The sequence below is a fragment of the Bacillus rossius genome, chromosome 12, assembly GCF_032445375.1.
Source record: "Bacillus rossius redtenbacheri isolate Brsri chromosome 12, Brsri_v3, whole genome shotgun sequence".
Classification (NCBI taxonomy): domain Eukaryota; kingdom Metazoa; phylum Arthropoda; class Insecta; order Phasmatodea; family Bacillidae; genus Bacillus; species Bacillus rossius.
Window position 1 is genome coordinate 4,617,521 of NC_086339.1, and position 25,949 is coordinate 4,643,469.

The 25,949-nt window shown below is 42.4% G+C and overlaps 1 protein-coding gene across 1 annotated transcript; it reads right to left on the minus strand.

Moving 5' to 3' along the window:
- Positions 1-455: 455 nt before the first annotated feature.
- Positions 456-25,533, minus strand: LOC134537238 (uncharacterized). The gene is made up of 8 exons (XM_063377505.1): positions 25,494-25,533; positions 24,083-24,179; positions 13,203-18,751; positions 10,627-11,049; positions 8,720-8,935; positions 7,102-7,211; positions 3,241-3,383; positions 456-1,762 (listed from the first exon to the last, which is right to left on the minus strand). The coding sequence occupies exons 1-8, from the start codon at positions 25,531-25,533 to the stop codon at positions 1,567-1,569; spliced, it is 6,774 nt and encodes a 2,257-aa protein (XP_063233575.1). The 3' UTR covers positions 456-1,566.
- Between the last annotated feature and the right edge of the window lie 416 nt (positions 25,534-25,949).

Here is a 25,949-nt window from a genome sequence, read left to right on the forward strand (position 1 = left end):
GTAGGCCAAGGGCAAAGCCACTCCCTCTGTCTCTAATGATGTCTTTGTATCCAGACATTATATATATATTATATATATATATATATAAATATATATATATATATATATATATATATAAAGTGCTCTCCCACTAAAAACAAGATGAGCTTGTATGAGTGAAGCAGACTCGAAAACTGTGGAACATATTTCCATAAAAGTAAAAAGAATGAAAAACTTTTGTTCCTTCTCAGACTAAACAGTGCAATTGACAAGATGGTGAAACAAATGAAACAAAAGTGCAACTGTGCAACAACATGGGAACTGCGAAACTTTGTTACATGTTGTTCAAAACCCAAAATCAATTTTTTTTTCTGCACAAACATGTAGGATAAACTAGAAAATTTGAATAAAAAGTTTTTTTTTTATATTACGTTGTAAACATCCAAATTATTATTAAAAATGGATTAACTCTAGCATATGACTTATTATTAATATTTTGAGGCATAGTTTAAACACTGGCTTTGGAAAATTGAAATAAAGGGTGGTTGCAGGAAGTAGCAGAATAAATTTATTGATCTAACTGTCGTTCCTTTGACTGATATAAAAAAAATAACACTAGTATTGCTTAGAAAAACAACCACAGTTGACTCGTCACTTCTACTTTTGTGCGTGGAAATATAATGTAACATTGGTAAACAATATTAAATCTAACGACCATCTTGAAGACCAAAACTAAACATTGATAAGATCTTTTGACATGGGCAATCTCTTATGGTAAGAAGTACGTACTTCAAAGATGCAACTATAAGATATTCTCGAGTGCACGGATCCCATCACTTAACTGTAACATGACATACGTGCAGAATATTATTCTTCTCTGTGTTGCTTCACATGGATGATATTTGCAGGGCCATTTTATATAATGTACAACTTTTCAAACCCCACAATTAAAACAAAAACAAACAAAAAAATTTCTAAAAACCTTAACATTACTATGGCCATAATAACTTTGTGTATCACATTATAGTAAGTAGGTACTTGTATGTTTTGCTACGAATTTTTTAATTTAACAACAGACTTGTAATTTTCGTTCCATCAGGGTAAACACACGCATTAAAAAAAATTTTTTTTTTAATTCAACAGCCCTTGGGGGGACTTCGCCCCCTTCTGTCTCTTCTTCTGGACGGACACGACTTGTTCGTGAAAATGACCGTCCACGCAGGAGTAAACATTCTGCAGCGCTTGTATGAACGAGTAACTCATGAATTTTGGATTTGAAAGCCCCTCTCAGCAAAGAAGTTTCACTTGTTTTAAATGTATTAAATATTTCAATTCTAAATGTACTAAAATTGTATTAGAGGAATTTAAATTAGGGCCTCCCCTAAACATCAGTCTGGCTTCGCCCTTGCGAACAGCTCGCTGCATGTCACAGGTCGTAGTTCACTCGCACGAGAGACACAAGCTCCTCGTCGGACGTGGGCAGTTGGGCCGACGCGTGGCCGTGACGAAGGGACAGGGGAGAGTCCGCGAGCACGGGGCTTCCCCCCGGGCGTAGTGGCGGCGCCGATGCGCGCTCCCCGCCCCACCCTACGCCCGGGCGTGGCCGGCGACGCAGGCCGTCCCGCCGTGGGTCCTGGTGAGGTCGCGCTCGCTCATCGTGGGCACCCGGGGCTTCTCCCCGGGAGCGATGGCGGACCCCGTGACGGCGAGGCCGCCCCCCGTCGCGGCGCCCCGGTCGCCGTCCGCCAGGAGGGAGACGGACCTCGCTTCCCGCGGGACGTTCCTTCGCAGCAACACACGTCTTCAACTGCACCTTCATACATTCTTTAACAACACTATTCTCACACACTATCTTAAATCTGAGAGATTAATATTCAATTAACAAATTAAGTAGTCATTACAAAGAAATTACTAATGAACTGCATCATGAAAGAATTTATAGCACCACTATTTAAAAATGACTAACGCCCCTATAGCTACACTTATAAAAATAGTGAATGTAAAATGGTGCGTAGTTAAATATTAACTCTATATTCACTGAAATAAAATGGCTTGCCGATAACAAAGAATTACATTTCCACAACGTACAGATGTGTTTTTTTTTTACAGTTCAGCACAACAAATTTGTTAGCAAGCATTTAGTTTTCAATCAAAAGTTTTGACAAATTTTTTTTTTTGTTTTTTGACAGTAAGAAATATTTTCGTGAAATATCAACAACATATTCCACTGTTGGATACACCCACTAAAATGTGTAAAAGGGATTAATTTATTGGATTCCTATGTCATAAAACATTTGCAGTAAAATCTCATTACAACGTACTTAAAAAAAAACCACCTTTTGGGTGCTTCATAATGAAAGTATACTCTATATTGAACAGTTACGAAACATAAAACATATTTTTGGGGCCTAGAAATATATATACCGTACTTTAAAGTGAGAAATCCTTCGTAGTGAGGTACGTTGTAATGATGTTCTAATGTGCTAGTTTACGCAGGAATTTTCTCAACTACGTTTCAGAATCTATAACTTTGATTACTGAGATGAATATGTCAGTGGCTTAACATTATTCTGCTCATAACATTCTACACAGTATATCACACGAACCACAAGAGCTGTACCACATGAAAGTATGAAGTTTGAAACACGATCACGGCCCCCACAAGGGAGGGGGGGGGGTGGACCCCTGGGTCCAGGGCCCGGGCACAGCCCTGTATTAAACAATTAACTATTATAATTTTTTTACAAACTAGATAAACATATTGAATATTTTTTCATCCAATGAAATTTTAGAAGATTCTACACTACCTACAGCTAATTATATGTCGAAATTTAAAATAGATATTAACGATAAACATTTAATAAAATTGCTGTGGTTATTTTGTAGAAAAATTATTTTATAAATAAAGCTTAGTTTTGTTTTATAAAATAATAACCATAATTATACCAAGTATTTTCAGGTTAAATAACATTCTAAAAAGAGTGTAGGTAAGAAATAACCATGCAATTATAATGTATCACGTGACTGCGGACTGCGGGGGGCATCGTTTCCGATCTTGGGTCCAGGGCCCGTATTCGAATGTGGGGGGGGGGGGGGGGCTCGTGAACACGAATGTGGAACTATTGCTGACGTGTTTCCCATGAGTCCCACGTTCCTCCGGCCTGAGGCAAGTCGCTGCTCCACTGTCGAGACCTCGTGCCAGGATCCCACGGGTCCAGCTCGCGAGGCAGTGCGTCACCGGGGACTCGCAGACTCTCTCACCCGCTGGTGGTCCGGGCGGCGACCTTGCCCGGCGCCACGCTGTGCACCTTGGGCCACGAGGACAGGGACAGCCTCCGCCGGGCCCTCGCTCTCGCGGTCTCCTCGTCCACGGCCGAGTATGCCGGCTGGCCCGTCCCAGGTCTCTGCAACGACGGCTCTGTCACGTTCTCTTCACGTCCCTCAGTCGCGCACGGGAGGTTTTGGCTGCCCAACAATTTGTCTCTGTACGACCGGTGGTCATAAATTAACGGAATAACCTCACCTAATCCTCCGGATCAAGTGGCCACCAAAAGACAAGTTACTATTTCAAACTCACACTAACTAAAAAAAATTATAAATAAACTTTTAGAAAAAGTTTAATCATTGGCCATTAAAGCATGTAAATCAACCCATGCATGGCTAAAAGATACATAGAGTCAAGTTCACGACCAATCAGGAAATGTAGTCCAGCAACAATTAAATTTTTTCCTAAATTTTAATTTTTTTTTTAATTGTTTCACTACTAAACTTCTGAATATAAGTCCCTAGTCCCACGAAATGCTAGTAACGACACGATACTGATGACATAGTTCGGGGACGCACCACAACGCCGAAATGCCAAATTGACCACAACGCCGACAGCTAGAAAACTGCTGTGTACCACAACGCCGAATTACCACAACACCGAAATACACTAACGCCGAAAAATGTCATTGCAGGACTGCCACAAAGGTAAGGTTAGGTTATACTAGGTTATGTTAGACTAGGTTAGATTAGGCTAGGTTAGGTTAGGTTAGGCTAGGCTAGGATAGGCTAGGTTAAGTTAGGTTATATTAGGCTAGGTTAGGTTAAGTTATGTAAGGTTAGGTTTGATTGTGGTATTTCGGCATTAAGGTACATTTAAGAAACACACACAAATTCATTCAGTTGTTATTTCGGCATTGTGGTACACAGCAGTTTTCTAGCTGTCGGCGTTGTGGTCAATTTTGACATTCGGCGTTATAGTATTTCAGCATTGTGGTAACGACCCACATAGTTCAATCAGGGCTTCCCAATGTGTTCAATGAAAGGCTAAGCAATAAGGACAGCATGCAAATATACATCCTTCCCTAGGAGTCACTCATATTCACGCCTCCGCAGTTAGACGTGGGACTGCACGACTTCTCATGCCTGAGGCTGGCCCAAAGAAAAAAAACAGTTTTGGTCACAACACAATGCTTGTTCTGAGCAGAGTCCAGGAATGTCTGGTTCAGCGGCAGCCAATCATAGCATGCGGCGAGGCGTGGACGGCCCTTCGGTTACCCTGATGGGCCATCACTATAGACAAGATTTTATAGTTTTATTTATACTCCAATTTTGTTTTCGGAACCAGAGATTTCGGTGTTATTGTTTTTATTATTTATAGCATATTATTCGACAAATTTAACATTTAAATGTTTCATGATACTTATTCCACAAAAAACTGTTTCATTTTGACCGATACAAGATGCGCTTTTACAATATATTAATTAATTTTCAGTAAGCATGTCTAACTACTCGGAACAATGAAAATAAATCCACAGGTAGTTTTGTTCGAAAATTTTGAAAATGTGAATATGAGTTTCATACTATGAACAGTTATAAGCTCAAAAAAAGTAATTAAAAAAATCATAATAATATATACACTTTGGTACAAACTTCACGCTAAATGAATTACATTCATTGACATTAAAAGTTTATGCTTTTTTGATTCAGGATTTTATAGTAAATAGTAATTATTTTTTTCTTTTTGTTGCATTTCGGTATTGACGTGTTTTTTCGGTGTAATTCGGTTTTATCGCAATTCACCAATAATCTTGTCCCTAGGCATCACTAATTGACTGTAAAACAATTTGAAATTAAATAGATAACAGATTTGTGCCGAATTTCAAAATGTATATTATACTTTTAATATATAATTTTTAAGAACCACAATTATTGCTTGTGCTCAGTTCTATCATAAAATTCGAGGGGGAAGGAAACATGAGTATATGGTACCATATAACATATAAGGTACAAACTAGTCCACATATTTTCTCTCATTTTTTTTTTGTAACTGGTCCTTACCATTAAAAAGCTGGCCTTGGTAGGTAGTTATCATTTTCTTTATCAAATATTAAACTGAACAAAACCATGTGAACAACAAAATTGTTTGTTTTGTTCCACCAAACTATTGATTCTACCATCTAGTAGAATCAAACGAGTATATTTGTTGCAGCAACAAATGATTTATTAAATAAAACTTTTGGTTCAAGTATATTCAATCCAATTCAAGCGCACACATATTCAGGTAAAACAGTTTTCTCACAATATAAATAGCCAACCCTGTTAGCTTTAGTACATCAGAGAATGAAACAAGTATGTACTGTTAAAAACGTATATCACGGTAGAACTTAAAATGAAAACAAAAGCAGGTTTTGTTTACAATCAGGGTAGATTGCTTCAACTTTCACAAGAATTATTCCCCTCTGACAAGTCATCAACCTTCACTTGGTGCTTTGAAATAAAACTCAGAAAAACTGCATTTATATTTGAATCCCACATGTGTTTGTCAAAATCACTAGGTATGTCATTTCAGTGAACTTGTGTTCCCTTTAAAGTGTTTAGTGATATTACGATAAAAACAATCTCCACATTCGCAAAATCAGCCGGGAGATTAGTGACCATTAATCTAAGAAAAAAATTTTCATGTAGATAAGTGCGAAATAAATGTAAGAATAATTGCATGGTGTGTCGCCTGTAATACTGCCACACAAATGCTGGAGTGCTGGGATTATTGCCATCTCGGCAACGATTGAGCACACATTTTAGTGATATATGAGCCGCTGGCTGATGTTCTACATTTTACATACGACACATGTGAAGAGGTAGATAATATTGTGGTAATCACAGGACAAAACACGTTATTGAACCTAAAATTTGTTAACGACATATTAGGGAACACTTCCAATAGCTCCAAAAATAATTGATAAAGTTATTGCAATTAAATTTATTCAATTAATTAGATCCAGATAATTTTACACCAGTAAATCCACTAGTACCATCATCACATATGCAAACCGAATGATACTACCTGTGTTATTTAATATGAAATCTTGATTTTTACAACAGACATTACTTAACAACAGTCACCCTGCCTTTTGTAATGCAAACAAATGCATAACTGTTGCTAAGCTTGATGAAGTGTAAAATTAATAAACAATTAGTGGTATACTTAACTAAAACTAAAATCAAAGTGAAGAAATTTTTATTATAGTAATATTGCATGTGAGAATAAAGTAAATAAAATTTTTCTCATTACTCCTACATATAGGATGTCTAATTTAAGGCTTTGGAATATAATAAAATTTAAAGACAATATTATAATATCCAATTTCAGAGCACAAATCTCATAGTTTCCCAGATATGAGACATACGCTTAACACAAGTAAATTTAAAACCAAATTATTTCCCAGCACCGGTTAGACTGCATTAGTAAGTAAGTACGTAAACTGCTTCCGTTAGCCCTACATAAAATTTAGAGATGTAAGAAATTTTTTTTCTAATATTTTTAAAGAATGTTTAAAACTATTAACTGTTATGTTTGAAGTTTGAAGATAAAGTAAGTTCTACCAATAGCGGCTTAGTAAAAGGACATGCTTGCAAATGGTAAATTATATCAGTCTGAACCACTTTTTAGCTCAAGCTTACAGTTTCAGTGGATCCTTGCTTTTCAACTGGTTAAAAATAAGTAAATGTTTAAAAATCAAGGTGGCAGTATTACAGTAGTCAACCAAAAGTTTTAAAAAAAAATGTAACTAAGATATTAAATTACCTAGTCTTCATTTCCAACTACAACAAAGAAATCCGTATTCTTTTCAGTACCTTGACAATCTTCTTTGTTTGTTTTAATTGGCCCGTATTGAACGTCAGATCTGGAAGGCATCTATCCAGACTCTTCTCAGCTTTCATTTCCTCACTTCCGTCAAAACCATCTGTGAAAACGACAACAAGAAATCAGTTTACACTGTTTAATACTGAAATAATTTGTAATACTGAACATATTTTTTTATTAAGAACATAATGTGAGATGTTTTAAAACTGAAGGGGAAAAAAATCCCCAAATCAGATAATTTTGATAGATACATATTTATATCTACTCTGTGTTCCAACATTTGCAGTGAGAAATTGTGGATAACTTACCCAGGGTTGGTAGGTATGTCTCCTTAATATCATTAAAAAGTCTTCAATTTTGATTACATTGAATTTGTGGCCTTTAAAATCCTTAAATTTCACTAAGAATATTTAAAAACTTATTAATATGAAAATAGTTGTCTACCTCATGATACTGGTGTAGGCGATGAAGTAAAAGGGAACTAAAAAAAAAATTTCTTAGTGTTTGTTTGCAAATGAGGGTACGAACCATGCTATCATGCTGTGTTTAGAAGATTGCAGCCAGCCCAACCTAACAGTCCAGACACAATCATAGTTACAGCAATAAGCATGACATAACAGCCCAGCTACAATGGTTAGAAACTTAACCCCAGAGCTTTATTGGTTGGTTTAGCCTTCGAAAAATTAATGCTGTTGTAGTATCGTGTAATTGTAAGGGGAAAAAAATTAGTATTAACAGAATAAAATCCATAATAGCACCAGAATTGTAAATACACACTTAAATTTTTTCTCGTTCAGAAATAAAACTCAGATGTTTATAGCATAACGGCATAACATAATAAACAAAAGAATATATTTGGCACAATTTAGTCAGCACAAAATTTTTCTTATTTATTGATTAAAGTTCTAGTATGAAGCTTAGACAAAAAAAAATCACAGATTTAGCAGTAACATAGCATTAGGAAGAGTAGAACCTAGAGCAAACTCTACTCAATTCTAATATCGGGCTTGTGTAAATGCTTATTTCCAAATATCGTTAACAGGACAAAATGAGAAAACCCTGGCCATTTAGCAATGGCGAAGCGCAAGACATTTTACTGCATTACTTTCGAGATATCTTCCACTCCACAACCGCTAGATGCCACTATCGTAAATGGTCTCACGCGCACAGCACACACTGTACCAAAATGTAGGTACGCTCCACGCCGCCAGGTACGCTGACATCACTTGTCTCGCGTATTTCTTACCAGTTTCCCGTACTGTCCCAACTACAGCATTTGTTATCGCAATGCATGACTAGATTACGTGGAGTTGCCGACCTTCGTAGCGTAGTCGGATGCACACCGGCTTACGGTGCGAGGGGTCCTGGGTTCGAGTCCCGGGTAAGGCACGGCTGTAATGTATACATGCTGATATTTGATGACGAATTGAAATTGATGTTTGAACTGGAACAAATTGACCCTTTGGCCGTTGGCGTACAGCTGTAGGCCACGTAACAAATTAAAAAAAATAAATAAATAATAAATTACATGGAGTTGGACTGTGTTGCGCTTGTGGAGAGCTCGGGCGGACTGCGGCGGGGGGCTCCAGACGAGGCGCGGTCCCCTACCTGCCTGGTTTCTGACGGTGACGCTCCAGCGGTGGGCCGGCGGCAGGAGGGGATGGGTCCCGTCGCCGTGGGCGTCCTCGCCAAGGCCCGAGTCGGACTGGCTGGCCGGCGGGCGGCGCGCGCAGGCGGGGAAGGACAGCCGCATCTCCACGTCGTGGCGCGGCTGGGGGCAGGCGGTGGTGCCGGCCACCGTGACCGTCCAGCCGTCCCCGCCTCCTGCCGCACACGACGCTGCGTGCTCCTCACCTCGCCTCCGACCCACCGACATGTGCGTGCGTGACTCTTAGATCGGGGGGGATTGATTCTCACACACACACACAGTCACACACATATATATGTGTGTATATGTATGTTTTACAGATACCACTGCTGGTTTCAGGGGCAGATCCAAGGGGGAACACCACATAACTTAGAAAGTCACAACTTAGAACTGTGATAACTTAGAAAACATGGAAAAATCCACGTAACTAAGAAACACACAACTTAGAAACACGCAACTAAGAAAGATCATAATGTTGAAAGTCACAACTTAGACACACACAACTTAGAACTGTCATAACTTAGAAACATGTAACATTTAGAAACACGCAACGCAGAACCACACAACTTAGAAACTTCATAACGTAGAAAGTCATAACTTATAGCTGTCATAACTTAGAAAATTCTAAGTTATGTGTTTCTAAGTTGTGTGTTCCTAAGTTATGACAGCACCCCGATCCAAGGATCACACCTTCAGCCGGATCCAAAACCTTCCATTTGAAAAAGTATGTGTTAAAAGATTACTACATCAAATTTTATACTGTATTCCGTACATGTAATGCAACATGTACTCAGAAATATCTTTTTTATGTCTCCTTACAAATTGTGCTTCTGTGGGTAACAACAATTCCTTTGAGAACTGTTTTGTAAATAAATGTTGTTCAAAACATAAACACCCTACTGCATTAAATAAAATTAATTTTCGATACCTATCACTACGCATGCAAGTGATTATGACGTGAAAAATCTACTGAAAGTTGCAGAATATGTTTCGGCGAACACTTATGACGTATGCTTTTTTTTTCTGAGTATGCTAAAACAGTGGTCACGTAAAAAAAAAAAATTGAATTTTGTTTTTGAAACACTAACAGAGCAGAGCCCCTCCCTCAGGTATTCTCCTCGGTAATGGCCAGAAATAGCCGGTGTCAAATTTTGAATATATGAACCGCATATTTAAAACTTAATTCACGTGTGTTTGGAATTATTTTAATGTATACATATGTTGTGTTGTGTTGTCTTGTATTTTTGTTCAACTATTTGTTTTGTTCTTGTAATTGTTTTGTTCTATTATTTTTGTTCTGTTCTAGTATTAGTTACTGTATTTGTTTTGTACTTGTCCTAAATGTTGTGCCCACCGTTGGGAGCCTTGAGCTGTTGGTGTGGCATGTTACAAATCAAATAAATAAATAAATAAATATTCATTTATTTGTTTGATCTAAATTATTCCATCTTGACAAATGTGTGGTCATTCATTCTGACACAGGCATATACGGTGAGGTTGAACACAAGGCACAGTGGAGTATGAGATATTACTAGAGACCAGAAAAATTCGCGGATTCATTTCACGATATGAAAGAATCCAAACAACCGTGCCTTTATATTGCTTCTCTGATTGGCCCACAGTTTGTCCGAAGGACTTGTGAGCCAATGAAAAAAAAACCTTTAACCAAAAAAAGCATCGAATCGCAAGCGTCCCAGTTGACACGTGTCAACGAGTCGGTATAACCAATGAGCAGGTGGCATTTGCCCGAGTGTGTAGGGGATTGCGGAGTCTATCCTAGAGGTCATCCGAAGCGCGAATTTTTCCAGTCTCTAGATATAACTGTATGATATGAAACCAGGCACGGACGTGAACAGACGGAACTCACGGCGAGGGTCCGGCGGGAAGGGCAGCCCCCCGCCGCGGTGGCACTGCAGGCGGGACCTGCACCGGGCCAGCCGGGCGGGCCTCCGAGGCCTCGCGGGCCACCGCAGCGGGGGCAGGCCCACCGCGCCCCTCCCCCCGCCCCCGGGGGCGTTGGAGCACGAGGACGACGAGGACTCGGAGCAGGCGAGCTCGCCGGACCCGTCCAGGGCGTCGCCCCGCGCCGCCGGGCCCCGCGGGGTCGCCGGCGGCCGCAGGTACTCCGTGCTGGCCTCCGAGTCGGACGGCTCCCGGGACGGGATCCGCGGGAGCGCCGGGACAGTCGGCTCTCTGGGCGGGACCGTGCGCTGGCGCGGTCTCTCGTCGCCTGCCCCGATCACGCACACCGTCCTCGGCCGGTCATCTCTGTCGGAGGTCGCTGCTCCGCCTGTGGAACCAGGGCCGGCGCGTCCACACAGGCGAACTAGGCAACCGCCTAGGGCGCCAAGTAGCTGGGGGCGGTGCAGCATGATACACAACAGCTGATATCACATGTTTAACGATTATTGAAACTAGATGAAAATGGATTTTTGTAACAGTTTGGAATGTTTATATTGATATAAGTAATTATTATTATAGTCCACGGTGACCTGTTTATGATTTGTAATAAGTAAAAAAGTAAAAAAAAAACACAAGTCTACTTACATTTGATTGTTATCAAAATCTTAGGCTTACGTGATGTATTTTGAGGCAAGGAAAATTTTTTTTGGTGTGTCCGGCAGGAGGGGGGGGAACATTAAGATTTTTTGCCTAGGGCGCCAATTTACCTTGCACCGGCCCTGTGTGGAACACATGACCGGCGCACTGCCTCGCGCTGGACCGGAGATGCTGCCAGGTCGACCAGGCTCGCGGCGCCAGTAACCAATCACAAGGCTCCTACACGCCAGGGTAATTTATTTATGTTTCTCGTTGTTTTGGAAATGAAGTGAAGTAGATATACATCTTGTCAGGGGCGCAACAACTAAATTTCCAAAAGGGGGGCAATATTCCTTTTCATAAAGAATAATCGATCCCCCCTCTTGAAGCGGGGTGTCCGGGGGTCCTCCCCGGGGAAAATTTGTATTTCAAGGTGGAAAATGGATGGTGCTATTTAAGCAGTTTTATTATCTAAAAATTGATTACACAACACTTTATTTGCCCCTGTTTGCCCCCACTTCAAGGTTTCAGAGGGGGTGCAAAATACCTTGCCCCCCTCTGTTGTTGCGCCCCTGCTTCTTGTACTTATTTATTAACCACCTTCATACACAACAAAAAATACAACATTGCTGCATCCTACATAGATATACATTTTTATCACACTTGAGACAGCGAAACATTTTTTTACAAAATAAAAATTGTCAGTTGTACCAACATTAGTACAATACAATTCTCAACACATAGGTATTAAATTGCCCATCACAACATTTCTATACATGAATAACTATCAAAATCCTGCCTATTCTAGACACTATACATTCCAAAAGCATTGATCTCGATCCTTCAAGCTCAGAAATGTTTGGAACAGTAATTGCTACCTATCGTGAACAGTGACGTGAAGAACCTTGATATATAGTGATGTCTTTTCATTGCACTACAGCCTTTTTCTTTTCCATCTTCGCCATACACAGCGAGACTTCTGGTATAATGGAATGTGATTCAGAGTGACCTGATTTTCTGAAACTAAGGGAGTTCTAAATTCGATCTTCTAAAAAGGAGTGTATTTATTTAACTATTTTATTTCTGTAAGTCTCTATGGTGAGGTTATACACAAGTTTGTGAATCACAGTAAAAATTACAGTATTTTAGTGAAATATAAATTAAGAAATTTTTCAGTGTTACAAATATTGAATACCTACTCTATTTTTTATGATTTAACAAAATTATTAATATGAAAACAATAACACAGAAATCGCCTGTTTTAAAAACCAAATTGATCTAGGAATAAAACCATAGAATCTTGTTTCTTAATATAAACTGTTACAAATAATTTACCTTATTAACATACAAAATTTCAGGTTACTTAAACTGCATTCAAAATTTTTTTTTAAAGAGATTGTTGCAGTAAAACTGCTTACGAGCATCAAATAACTGAAGGCTATGTCAAATTTACACGTAAAGATTATTTGCGACATTAAAATGTATGTTCGACGACCCTCATGAGACTGATGTACCGACCCGGGGCATGGCCCCCACATTCAATTACGGGCCCTGGACCCAGAATCGGAGACGGCCCCCCTCCCCAACCCCCTCAAATTTTACAGTCACGTGCTACATTATAATTGCATGGTTATTTATTACCTACACTCTTTCTAGAATGTTATTTAACATGAAAATACAGGGTATAATTTTGGTTACTATTTTATAAGTCCAAACGAAACTTTATTTATAAAATTATTTTACTTTAAAATAACCTCAGCGAGTGTTTATATTTATTTCACACACTGAGGTAAAAATGAAAATAGTTACAGAAAATAAAATTATGCTGGGCCCGGGCCTAGAGGGGACCCAAGGGTCCACCCAGTCCCGCCCTTGCGGGGGCCATGCAGCCCAGGGTGTACTCACCATCGTCTGTGTTGCTCCCGTCAGGTGTCCCTTGCGCGCCCTTCAGCAGGTAGAAGTTGATCCACCCTTTCGAGAGGGACAGTAGCTCACTGTCCTGGGAGTCGGGAGCCACGGAAGCTCTTCCTCTGTAGCACTCTCTCAGCTTGTCCGGTTCAGGCGAGACCACCGTTCTGTCCAAATGTGCAACGACAAGGTTCCCCAGCTTGCGGCTGCCTTGAGGGACAAGTTTCTCTCCGCGTACATCTGCTCTGACGATGTCTGGAGCACTATCAACAACAACTCCACTGCCACTACCTTTGCTGCAGGTACATTGTTCTTTTTCGTGCAGTGCGATAAGTTTGGCGTTTATGTTGTCTATTTTTCCACCGTGCTTTAAGTCAGGTGCCGCTTCGTTGATGTTTTCTTTTCCAATTTTGAACTTCTCGTACTGATTCTGTGAACCGAACCCGCTCTGGGCATTCTTGAAAAGCTTGTTATTTTCACCGTTCCTTCTTTGTGCGACGCTGAATCTGTTTCGGTATCGCTTATTTTGTAGTTTATGGAGTTGGATGCTCTCACTGCTGTTTCTACGGTTGAGGGGGTTGGTCTGATGCCCGTTAACTAGGATTGGAATGTTGCTGCCGGTGCCATTATTGATCCCCACTGATTTAGAGGGTAATTTTTCGGAATGGATGTATGTCATGTTGTTTTTTTCGACTAAACGATGGGCTTGATCTTCGGTAGAGGACTCCAAAGAGCCACTCTTCTCTTCAGGGATGACTTCGAAGCGCTGCTGGAACTTGCCGGCCAGCAAGTTCGCGGATCTCCGTGCACTTGCAGCCGGTTGCTGCAGCGGTCGGGAGGCTCGCAAGTTCGAAAGACTGCCGGATTCTACCGCAACAACCTCATCTTTGGCTGCAGTTTTCTGAGTTCCCCGGCTCACCGTGTGCAGTGCTATCGGAGACTTCATCACTGGAATGTGTGATTTCTGTAATTTATTTGCAACGTGGATGCTATTCAATGTCTGCGCCCAATCAGTTTCATTTATTTTCGAATTTCCCGTTGAATTCCTGCTTCCAAATTTTTCGTTTTGGGTCTCTTCGTCATGCTCGTGAACAGCCTGCATTGGTAAACTGTTTGGCAGAGGAACAGAACTGTAAACTGGGCTAGGTTGGGGCGCGGGTAGAGACGCGTCACATGTTGCTGTGACTGAGTCAGTATCGAACGAAGGCACTGCGCAGTCTACATCGAGTGGAGGAGCCTCTTGAAAGATATTCAATGGTGGGGCTTGCTCAACTGAGCTAACTATAGTTGCAATATGTCGAGAAATGTTATTGATGGGAATCTTCTCAAGCACCTCTGACGCAGTGTCCTTCGTACTTTCTGGCACTTCCATTTCACCCTTAACCATATTTTCATTTATCAACTGGCTTTTGTCACACGACAATTGCTCGTCACTTTTATTATAACTTCCGTGTTCTAATTTTACCACAGAGTTATTTAACGTGTTACTCTTTTGATCCTGTTCGTAAAAAATAAATGGTTCATTTTGTAAATTGGCAGACAGTTTATTTGTTTGTGTTGCCTGTGCATTCTCTGAACGCTGTGTTTGTGGGAAGGAATTATGTTGCTGATGTTCATGTGCTGTATTGACTATTCCCCCTTTGTTTTCTTCTCTTTCTGTTTCACCAGTGACTTTGTTGCTTACTTCAGATGAATTTAAATCTGTTTTTTGACTTTTGGTTGTGATATTGAACTCTTCTCCAGGAACACTTGAGTTATTATTTGTATTAGCCTCAATTGCAGTTTCTCCCAATTTTTCTATACTTTCACCTAGATTGTTTTTACTGTCTGTGAACATTGGTGTGTAAATTTTAGGCTCGCTGTGGCCTTCTGGATTTCCTTCTGGGATGGTATCTTCCTTGACTGGTGATTTAGGAGTGCATAATTCTACTAAGCTTGTAACTTTCTCAATGTGATCGCTTTTTAATTTTTCAAGGGGGATTTTTTTATTTCTGTCCATGGAAGCATCCTTTGTGATGGGTTTTGTTTTCTTTAAGTATCGTCTCATTTTATACTTCCTGGCTCTTGCTCTGCTTTCGTCTATAGAATATTTACAAGGATCGGTGTTGTTGTATTTTTCTATTCTTTTAACTGCCAGTTGGTGATGTCTTTGCGACAATTTGTCTTTCAGCTTATCTGGCATGCTGTCAGACACCGTGTGAGATTTACTTGCAATGTTTATGTCTTTGGTTTCGTTTTCAGATATGGAAACAAAGAAAGCTTTGGCTAGTCCTCTCGGAGTTGCTATTTGCACTCTCCGAGGCGTTCGACGTGCGCCTTCCTCTGGTAATATTTCTGCTGACTCCTCCTTCATGAACCTTTGATTGCTCGTCTCAGCAGATCGCTTGGCCCGCCGAGATGGCGTCGTATCCTCAAGACTATCAACCAAGCTCAGACATTCCGAGTCGCTGTCGCTATTGCTGGAACAGTCTCCAGAGGATGTGTTCACCAACATAGACACCGTTCTGGGCAGAGCAGAGTAGCGCGGTACCGCCAACTCAGTCTGTGCAGTTTTGCGGTAGCAGCTGCCAGTCCCAAAGCACGAGCTTAGAGTTTCTTGCTCCAAACTCGTCTGATGCCTGTTTTGTAACCAGTTGCTTTCCCGTTGTATCGTGGGAATACATTTATCTTTTTCAGTCAAGTGACTCCATTTGTAAGCTGTCTGGGAAAGTACTGAAGAAGGACTTTCGCATCGAATCGGCAAACCATTATACATATCAAGATGTTTTTCAGTTGTTGTTGTTGGAGATATTTCAACAAAATTATTCATTTTAGACAAACTATTAGTCTGTACCTTATTAAATGAGACTGATTCTACATATTTGCTTTTGCTGGAATTGCACAATGATTGCAAAGGATAATATCGGGTTCCACAGAATTCTGCTGCTTGTGGCTTTGATGGCAAAACACTATGAAAGGCTGTACCTTTAATGGTTTTCGATTCAATTTTTTCATTAAGGCCATCTACACCACCCACTTCATTTGATGTAATCTTGTTAAATGAGCTGCAGACATCACTAGGCTGTTGTGTGCGTACAGAAAGATTAGGGTTGTCGTTGTTGCTCTGAGGGGATAGGTCATTTAAATTGCTACAATAACTATTGTATGGTTTCACAACATAGAATATACTCTGAGCATTAGATTTTACTTGTTTTGTTGACTTATCATCCATGAATGCAATGTGCTCCAAGTCTTGTGAAGAGTTGGAACGTGAGGTCATTTCTCCCGATTGCCTACTATTTGAATTCTCACTCACTGGAGACAGGATTGTGTGTCTCCGGGAAGGCTCTGGATTTTCACTGGGAATTATTTCTTGAAGAGTAATATGTTTTCCACTTAACATCTCAGGTGAAATCAAATGTATTGCATTATAAAATGTCTCTGTACATTTTACATCTACGCTTTCCATGTCAATACCTAAATCTTCTACAGTATTGGTTCCCACGTCTTGAGTGGATACAGACCGGTCAATGACTGCAGCTCCTAATTTTGTAGAATTTATGTCCAAACTTAAGTCCTCACGAATTGTTTGAGCTTGAAACAATGGGGAATTTTCTGATTTTATACTTAATGTCATGTCCTGTGTTGATGTAGAATTATCGCTCACCGACTGGTCTAAGGTAGTGGACATTAAAACACCAGTTGTATTAGCAGGACTTTCTGTCTGGTTGATACAGTCTACTGATTCAGACAGGATACTAAGTGTCATATCTTGCGTTGATTCCGAATGATCACTAACAGTTTGATTTAGTGTAGTGGAATCATTGTGCCTGATATCATACATACTGCCATTAACCGGTGTGGTTGCTTCTGTTTCAACGCTAGCAGTAGTGTCCTGTGTGGACGTAGAACGGTCGCTTACAGTCTGGTCAAGTGTTGTAGAGCTTTCTGCACCCTGTCTGAGTTTAGATTGGGCAGAAACAATGCTATTAGAGTCAGAGGTGTTAGCTAACGGGGTATTGGTTAACGACTCTGCCAGCCCATCAGACATGCCTTGTGTCTGGTCGGTGTCTGGAGTGGTAATACAACATTCCGTTGGAGTCTCCATGCTCATGTCGATGCTTGTATCTGATGTTCGATACACAGAGGACTCGTTACCACCTGATGAATTTCGAGACTTTTCTTCACTTCCTTCTCCATCCACAGCAGCGTTTTGATTTCGCGGGTTTTGTGGCCATTTCTCAAGCTCGTGACAAACCTTTTCACTTTGACAAACATTTTCATTGATCAAATGTTCTTTTACAGTCTCTAAATTCGATAAAACTTTGGACTCTCCTTGAGAAGTTGAAATTTCATTTTTTATTTCTATATTTGTGGTTTCTGTTTTTATGTTGGCAATCGTTTTGTGGTTTACTGTCTCTATACAACTTGCGGGTGTTTTATGAGGATTTTCCTGTGTAATTGATGCAGTTCCTTCAGTTTTACTTGACAGAAGTGTGTTTTGAATAAATGGTTCTCCAACCGAAGAAATGCCTTCAGTAGTTGTTTGAGACTCTTTGCTGGCGAAGGTAAAGTTTTCAAATTCTTTAGCTATGTCATTTTTGTTTGCCTCGCTGGCTAATGTTTCTCCGGGCGCAGAAACCTCCGCACCAGTGGTCTCAAGCAATGCCTCAGGAGGAGCAAGCGAATGCATTTCTCCGTGTTTCAGCTCCACGTCGTTCTGAACATTCTCGCGTTCAGTTTCCTTGACTTCTTCCTCGGGAGTCGCGATGGTGTTGACGTGAGTGTTATCGTGCTCCTTCGCACTCTCGTAGTAGAGAACCACGCTCGCTGGCAGGTCGGTTGCCGTCTGGTCTCCGCGGGGCCCAACAGCCGGTGACAGTCCGGGCAGCGTGCTCTCCGAGGGGAGGCTCAGGGTCATGTCCTGGGTCGACAGAGAGTGCTCGCTGGCGGTCTGGTCCAGGGAGAATGAGGTGCCGCTGTCTGCGGGGGAGCCCGGCTCTGCGGCTGGCGCACGTCCTCCCGGCGGTTCCGTCCGACCAGCGGCGCCCGGGTCGGGGGCGGCGGCCGGGGAGGGTGTGCTCGACCCGGGGCTCCGCCGCCCGCCGCCGACACCGCCTCCAGGGGACCGCGGCTCAGGCCGAGAGGGGTCACAGGCCGAGGAGGGTTTGCTCGACCCGGGACTCTGCCCCCCGCCGCCGCCGCCAGGGGGCCACGGGGCAGCCGGTCCGGGGGCCGGCTCAGGCCGAGAGGGGTCACAGGCCGGGGAGGGTGTGCTCGACCCGGGGCTCCGCCCCCCGCCGCCGACACCGCCGCCAGGAGGCCCCGGGGCAGCCGGTCCGGGGGCGGAGAGGTCCCCGGCGCCCCGCCCCCCGCCGCTGCCGGCGGACAGGGATGCGGGCGTCCCCGCCGGCAGGGTGGCCACCCCGCTGGACCCGGACAGCGACGCGCGGCGCTGCTGGCTCAGCGCGTAGCGGCGCATCACTGCCTCCGGCACCGAGTAGCGCCTGTGGGGGAGCCCCGCCCCCGCCGCCCCCGCCGGCCTGCCCGCCGGCGACTCCACGCTCCTGCGACCAGCAACACGACACATCAGCCTGTCCTGCTCTTCTCCTCCTCGGGAGGGGCTGCCGTGGGAACATGGCATCACTCCTTGGAATAATGTTTACAAACAGAACCTTAATACTTACACACAACTTTTGACGAGATAAAAGTTTAACACATGACTGACTGTAAGTACTTAAATAAACGTAAACATACCCTCCTAAAAATTTTTTTTTCAAAATTAAATAAAAATGGTCTCGGGATGGGCTATCGCCCACTCCTACCCCCCCCCCCCCCCCCCCCCACCCAAAAAAAAAAAAATTTGTTCACCACATTGATTGGCTATCTGCCAGCATCGTTTCTTGGAACACTCCAGTGGAAGAACCGCATTTGCATGTAGTACAGAAAACTGAACAACCATGATGGCGCTGAGATCAGTTTCTGTGACAAATTTGTACACACCACAAAAGTAGACGATGTGAACAGAGAAAACAAGCAACCGTGATATTTAATCGTGGTTACTATTTATTTTTTGAATTTTTTTTTTAGAATCAGGCCTAAAAAAAATTAAATATTAAACTGAATTATTTACTACATTTAATTTAATTAATGGTTGTCGCAGCTTGGTTTAAGGGCTAACATGTTCAAACCACACTTCAACAGTAAGTATAAACTAACATTTCCTCTTGACAGGTATTTTACGTTAAAAAAAAACTCTCTGGGCACCGAACCACGCTTCCACCTGACAGTTTATGTTTTTAAAAATTATTTTGTTTTACTCAAAAGTTTTTAGCACATTCATATTAGCAGTAAAAAAATTTTAGTATGTAATTATAATATTCAAAAATTCAAATAAATAAAATGTATTTTAAAAAAAAGAAGAAGATTGTGAGCTTCCATCAAGTGGTAGTTTGCTGCTGCCATCTTACGGACCGCAACTGAACTCGATGAAGGAGCCACTCCGGGCTATCCAAGATAAAGCATCCCCGGCTCTGCCCGGTCGATCCGCCTCCGGCCTCGAGGCGCCCGCCGGGGTCGACAGCGCGTTCGAGCGATCGATACTCGTCCGGCCGGCCGGCGCGCACGACACACTTCCTCTCGCGTGCATAATGCACACCTCGAGCAGGAGTGCCTCCCTCCCCGAGGACTGACTTCCCCCACGTCGACACGAACATGGGGGGGGGGGGAATATGCAGAGAAGCCGAGAAATGCCGTAGTCTCGATGGGCCTTTAGCTGCGTGCACAATTAAAAAAAAAAACACATAAGCGAGTGCACACTACTTGCGCGAAATCGATTAACAATAATTGAAATCTTAAAATAATTATTTCAGCCAATGAAATTTCGCGATAACTTCTACTCCCATTAAACTTTTTTTTTTTTTTTTTTTGCGAGCCTGCCACGAAAACTTTCTCGGTAAGTTGCGGTTGTTGTTAACTGGGACACAGTTCTCGAGTTTCGCAGCCAGATTCTTAAGGCCGATAAGACGGCGGTAGCTGACGCGAGGCCGAACAGGAGAATGTCGTCACCTGGCAGTGTGAAGCGGTGTGAACAACCATTATGTTCAAGCACTGGCAGTGTGAAGCGGTCTGAACAACCATGCTGATCAAGCACTGGAAGTGTGAAGCGGTCTGAACAACCATGCTGTTCAAGCACTGGCAGTGTGAAGCGTTTTGAACAACCATGCTGATCAAGCACTGGAAGTGGGAAGCGGTATGAACAACCATGCTGTTCAAGCACTGGCAGTGTGAAGCGGTATGAACAACCATGCTATTCAAGCACTGGCAGTGTGAAGTGGTATGAACAACCATGATGTTCAAGCACTGGCAGTGTGAAGCGGCCTGAACAACCGTGCTGTTCAAGCACTGGCAGTGTGAAGCGGTCTGAACAACCATGCTGTCCAAGCACTGGCAGTGTGAAGCGGTCTGACAACCAAACTGTTCAAGCACTGGCAGTGTGAAGCGGTATGAATAACCATGCTGTTCAAGCAGTGGCGGTGTGAATCTGTCTGAACAACCATGCTGTTCAAGCACTGGCAGTGTTAAACAGTCTGAACAACCATGCTGTTCAAGCAGTGGCAGTGTGAAGCGGTCTGAACAACCATGCTGTTCAAGCAGTGGCAGTGTGAATCTGTCTGAACAACCATGCTGTTCAAGCACTGGCAGTGTGAAGCGGTCTGAACAACCATGCTGTTCAAGCACTGCCAGTGTGAAGCGGTCTGAACAACCATGCTGTTCAAGCACTGGCAGTGTGAAGCTGTCTTAACAACCATGCTGTTCAAGCAGTGGCAGTGTGAATCTGTCTGAACAACCATGCTGTTCAAGCACTGGCAGTGTGAAGCGGTCTGAACAACCATGCTGTTCAAGCACTGGCAGTGTGAAGCTGTCTGAACAACCATGCTGTTCAAGCACTGGCAGTGTGAATCTGTCTGAACAACCATGCTGTTCAAGCACTGGCAGTGTGAAGCGGTCTGAACAACCATGCTGTTCAAGCACTGGCAGTGTGAAGCGGTCTGAACAACCATGCTGTTCAAGCACTGGCAGTGTGAAGCTGTCTGAACAACCATGCTGTTCAAGCAGTGGCAGTGTGAATCTGTCTGAACAACCATGCTGTTCAAGCACTGGCAGTGTGAAGCGGTCTGAACAACCATGCTGTTCAAGCACTGGCAGTGTGAAGCGGTCTGAACAACCATGCTGTTCAAGCACTGGCAGTGTGAAGCTGTCTGAAAAACCATGATTTTCAAGCACTGGCAGTGTGAAGCGGTCTGAACAACCATGCTGTTCAAGCACTGGCAGTGTGAAGCTGTCTGAAAAACCATGATTTTCAAGCCAAACAAGATGGTTTCTCTTGTAGACGGCCGCTAATTACTAGGAAGAAACCGCTGGGGCGGGCAAACCTAATTTTAGTTTAATGAGCGTTCAGGCTTTTAACTTTATCTGGACAAAAAAAGAGTACGTGTTTTTTTTTTTCATGCACTAAGTTACGTATAGGTACTTTGTGATTCATCACAACTAACTTGTTGCTAGACTTTCACATCTGCAGTATTCACTTCGTTACTGGCCTCTTAATGGGTTCTCCGTGGTTGTTAATTACAATGTCCTTGTTACGGTTGAAGTAAATTTAAAAAAAAAAAATTCTTCTAAACATACCGTGAGAGAGAGAGAAACAGCAGTTACACTAATGTGTATATTTCTGAAACTGCGTCTGGGAGGAGAGACAGACTTCACACGTACGCGCTGAATGCCTGAAGGCCCTATCACTAGAGACCGGAAAAATTCGCGATTTCAATGACCTGTAGGATATACTCCATTATCCTCTATGCACTCGGGAAAATTGCATCTGCTTCATTGGCTACTGACTCGTGACACCTGTTAACTGGGACGCTAGTGATTCGATACTTCTTTTGTTTAAGGTTTTTCATTGGCCGAGTATCATTCAGATAAACTGTGGCCCAATCACTGATGCAGTAAAAAGGCAAACGTTTTTGGATTCTAGACTATCACCTTTAAATATATTCAAAGCTATCACGAAATGAATCCGCGAATTTTTCAGATTATCACATTGTCAAACATTTGCCTCCAATATATTTTACATTACTAGAGACCTGCCAAATTCGCGGTTTCGATAGCCTTCAGGATAGACTGCACATACCCCTGTACACTCGGGAAAATAACGCAAGTTCATTGGCTGCCAACTTGTAAGTCGTCTCAGCTGGTTTGTCTGTGATTCGATTCTTCTTTTGTTGAGGGTTTATAACTGGTTGAGATTCGTCCAGATGAACAGTAAGCCAATAGCAAAATTATCTAAGAGGTATATGTGTTTGAATTCTAGCCTATCACCGAATGAATCCGCGAATTTTGCAGGTCTCTAGACATTACAGTTGGAAGGGTAGTATTGATGGGAAATAGCTTCCTATTTTCTCCAACAATATATTTGGACAGATACCCTCCAATATGTTTTTAATCATGTCACACTATGAAAGTTTATTTTTTTGTCTGAGCTATCTAATACTTTTTTTATATTTTTTATAAATTTTGAAGTTTTTATACGTCACGAAAATTTTGAACATGTTATTAGGTTTGTGCATTTTTTTTAATTTTTGAACACGAACAAATTTAAATCACAATAATATTCGTTACATTGCTAAATAAATTTCCAGAGAATTTTTTTAAATTATAGAGAGACATAATTTCATTTCTACGCTAAAAAAAAAATGTTTTCTCTTTCGACATTCATATTAAACTTCCTGTCAAGCATATTGGAGAGAGATATTGGTAGAGACCTGAAAAATTCGCGGATTCATTTCGTGATAGTCTAGAATCCAAAAACGTTTGCCCTTTTACTGCATCAGTGATTGGACCACAGTTTATCTGAATGATACTCGGCCAATGAAAAACCTTGAACAAAAGAAGTATCGAATCACTAGCGTCCCAGTTAACAGGTGTCACGAGTCAGTAGCCAATGAGCAGATGTAATTTTCCCGAGTGCATAGAGAATCACGGGGTATATCCTACAGGTCATTGAAATCGCGAATTTTTCCGGTCTCTACTCATCAGAGAACGGCTCCGACTAGTGTGTCGACAGCGAGCACGGTGCCTGCGTGAAAGAGACTCAGACGGAGCTGCAGTGTTTCAGCACACACCTGGTCGCCTGTCAGCCTGACAGGCAGGTCCAGTGGTCAGGCATGCAGGATGATGAGGCGGGGGGTAAGAGTTGTGGGGCGACTGAAATGCTGCCCCTTGGAAGGACAGCCCTTCAGGATTTTTCTGACAGTGGTTAGTTTGTAAAGCGACAGGAAGGGCACCCTCCCAGTATCTTAAAATGATTCTATTTTCGTAATTTTATAATCTTGAATCGTTGACCCTTGGAAGGGCAACCCATCAGGATATCTTTAACAGTGGTGTTTTTGAAAGGTTGTCTGAATTGTTGCCTCTTGGAAGGGCAGCCCTTCAGGAATTTTCTGACAGTTTTTAGTTTGTAAAGTGACCTAAACTAACCTAACCTAAACTAACCGCTGTCAGAAAAATTCTGAATGGCTGCCCATCCAAGGGGCAACAATTCAGACAACCTTTCAAAAGCACTACTGCCAGAAAAATCCTGAAGGGATGCCCTTCCAAGGGGCAACAATTCAGCTCCCCCAGGGTTGTAGGGCTGGGACTAGAGCCGCCTCGTGTACTGCAGAGGAAGGCTCAGAGCTGCTGCAGAGTAGCAGGGTACAAACCTGTCGAGGCAGGCTCAGAGCTGCTGCAGAGCAGCAGGGTACACACCTGTCGAGGCCGGCTCAGAGCTGCTGCAGAGCAGCAGGGTACACACCTGTCGAGGCAGGCTCAGAGCTGCTGCAGAGCAGCAGAGTACACACCTGTCCAGGGAGCAGCTCCTGGGGGTCAGCCACGCCTGCTGCACCACTCGGAGCACCTCGGCCAAGTCCGGAGCCGTCTCGGCGGCCTGGTCCCAGTCTGCACACAAATATATTTAAATTACTTTTAAAAAATACAAGTAAAAAAAATAATAATTAATTGAGTTTTTGTATATATTTACGTTTAATTTCAAGAAAATTCGTATTTGGATTCCAGCTTATCGCGAAACGAATCCGCGAATTTTTCAGGTGTGTAGTAATTTGTTTCACTCTTCTTTCCTTAGAATTTGTAAGCTTTTGGAAGTCGGGTGGGTGTGAGTGCAGCCACGACTCCAACCTGACGGTGCAACATTTGTGGAATCGCACATTTATTTTTCAAAAAAAATCATTTGTTAAGTGGTTTTCTCAACACTAAAATGTTGTACAGTTCAAAATAATTATATTGAGAAAGTAAAATTACAGTGTGTTCACAATCACAATATTAAAAGGTTGTCTGTAAATTCGGTTTACGGACGATAATTTTACGTGATAACGTCATAAGAAAACATTGATGAAAAATTGCATACTTTTTAATTTTCAAATATTATTTACAGTTTTATGTAAATTTAATTTAAATAATTTGTTTAAATATAATCACGAACAATTGGTTATAGAAATAAACTGAAATCAAATCAGTGTCAATGAATTGTTTTAATTTGCTGCTTTTTAAAAAGCCCGCCTTAACCTGTTTTGATTTTATAGAAGATTTTCTCGCACGGTGGTTTGGCCGGTTCTTGCGCGCTCTGCTCAGGCGGAACGTGACAATGAGTCATGCTTAGGGGCAGGCATTTTTCGCGAAAAGATCTAAACACTTATTAGACTGTAACTAGGTATATCCGGACCTGTGGTTTCTTCCTTGTGATTGGCGGCCGTCTAGCGAGAGAAGTCGTTGCCTTGTTTGACCGAGCCACTCAGGACGTGTTTGCTTCCGCACTGAATCACTGTGATTGGTGATGTAACAATCGATATGTACCTGGGAGAAACTCACGCAATCACGAAACACAGACGATGCTATAGTGTTTTAACTTTCATCTAGTCTCGAAATAATTTTCGCGAAATCTGCATGTCCCTAGTCATGCTTTTTCGCGCGTGCAGCAGGCGTTCATCGATTTATAAGACGTTATCACGTCAAAAAAAAAAGTGTAATTCAGCTGTGAATGTGAACGACACTGCGTCAGTCCAGCGACAGATCCTGGGCCACGGGGATGGATGGCGGGGTTGCCGGATGTAGCACGGCGGTGTTGCCAGACTGCACGAGGCCGGCGCGTCGAGGCTGTCTCGCGTGGAAACACGGAGACATCTACAGCTGGCTGCTGTGTCAACACCGTTGACATCTGCCAGCGATCACGCGCGCGTCTCGACCGGCACTCGGTGCCTGCCTTGTTCAGCGGGTTCCCAAGTCCCGACACTTTCATGGTGGACTCCGCAGTCCCCTACACACTCGTGCTGACTCGTGAGGCTCAGAGTCCTTCAGTAAGGACCTGGAAAATTCGCGGTTTCGATGGCCTTCGGGATAGTCCACGCATTCCCCTGTACACTCGGGCAAGTAACGCAAGTTCGTAGGCTGCCGACTTGTGAGTCGTCCCAGCTGGTTTGACTGTGATTCGATCCTCCTTTGGTTGAGGGTTTATAACTGGTTGAGATTCTTCCAGATTAACAGTAAGCCAATAGCAAAATCATCTACAAGGTATAAGTATTTGAATTTTAGCCTATCGCCGAATGAATCCGCGAATTTTTCCTGTCTCTACTAGTAATTGTGTATTATGTAGTGGCATATTCAGCATAACGGCAAAATATACTTGGGAATAATTTTTGACAATGTTGAATTATT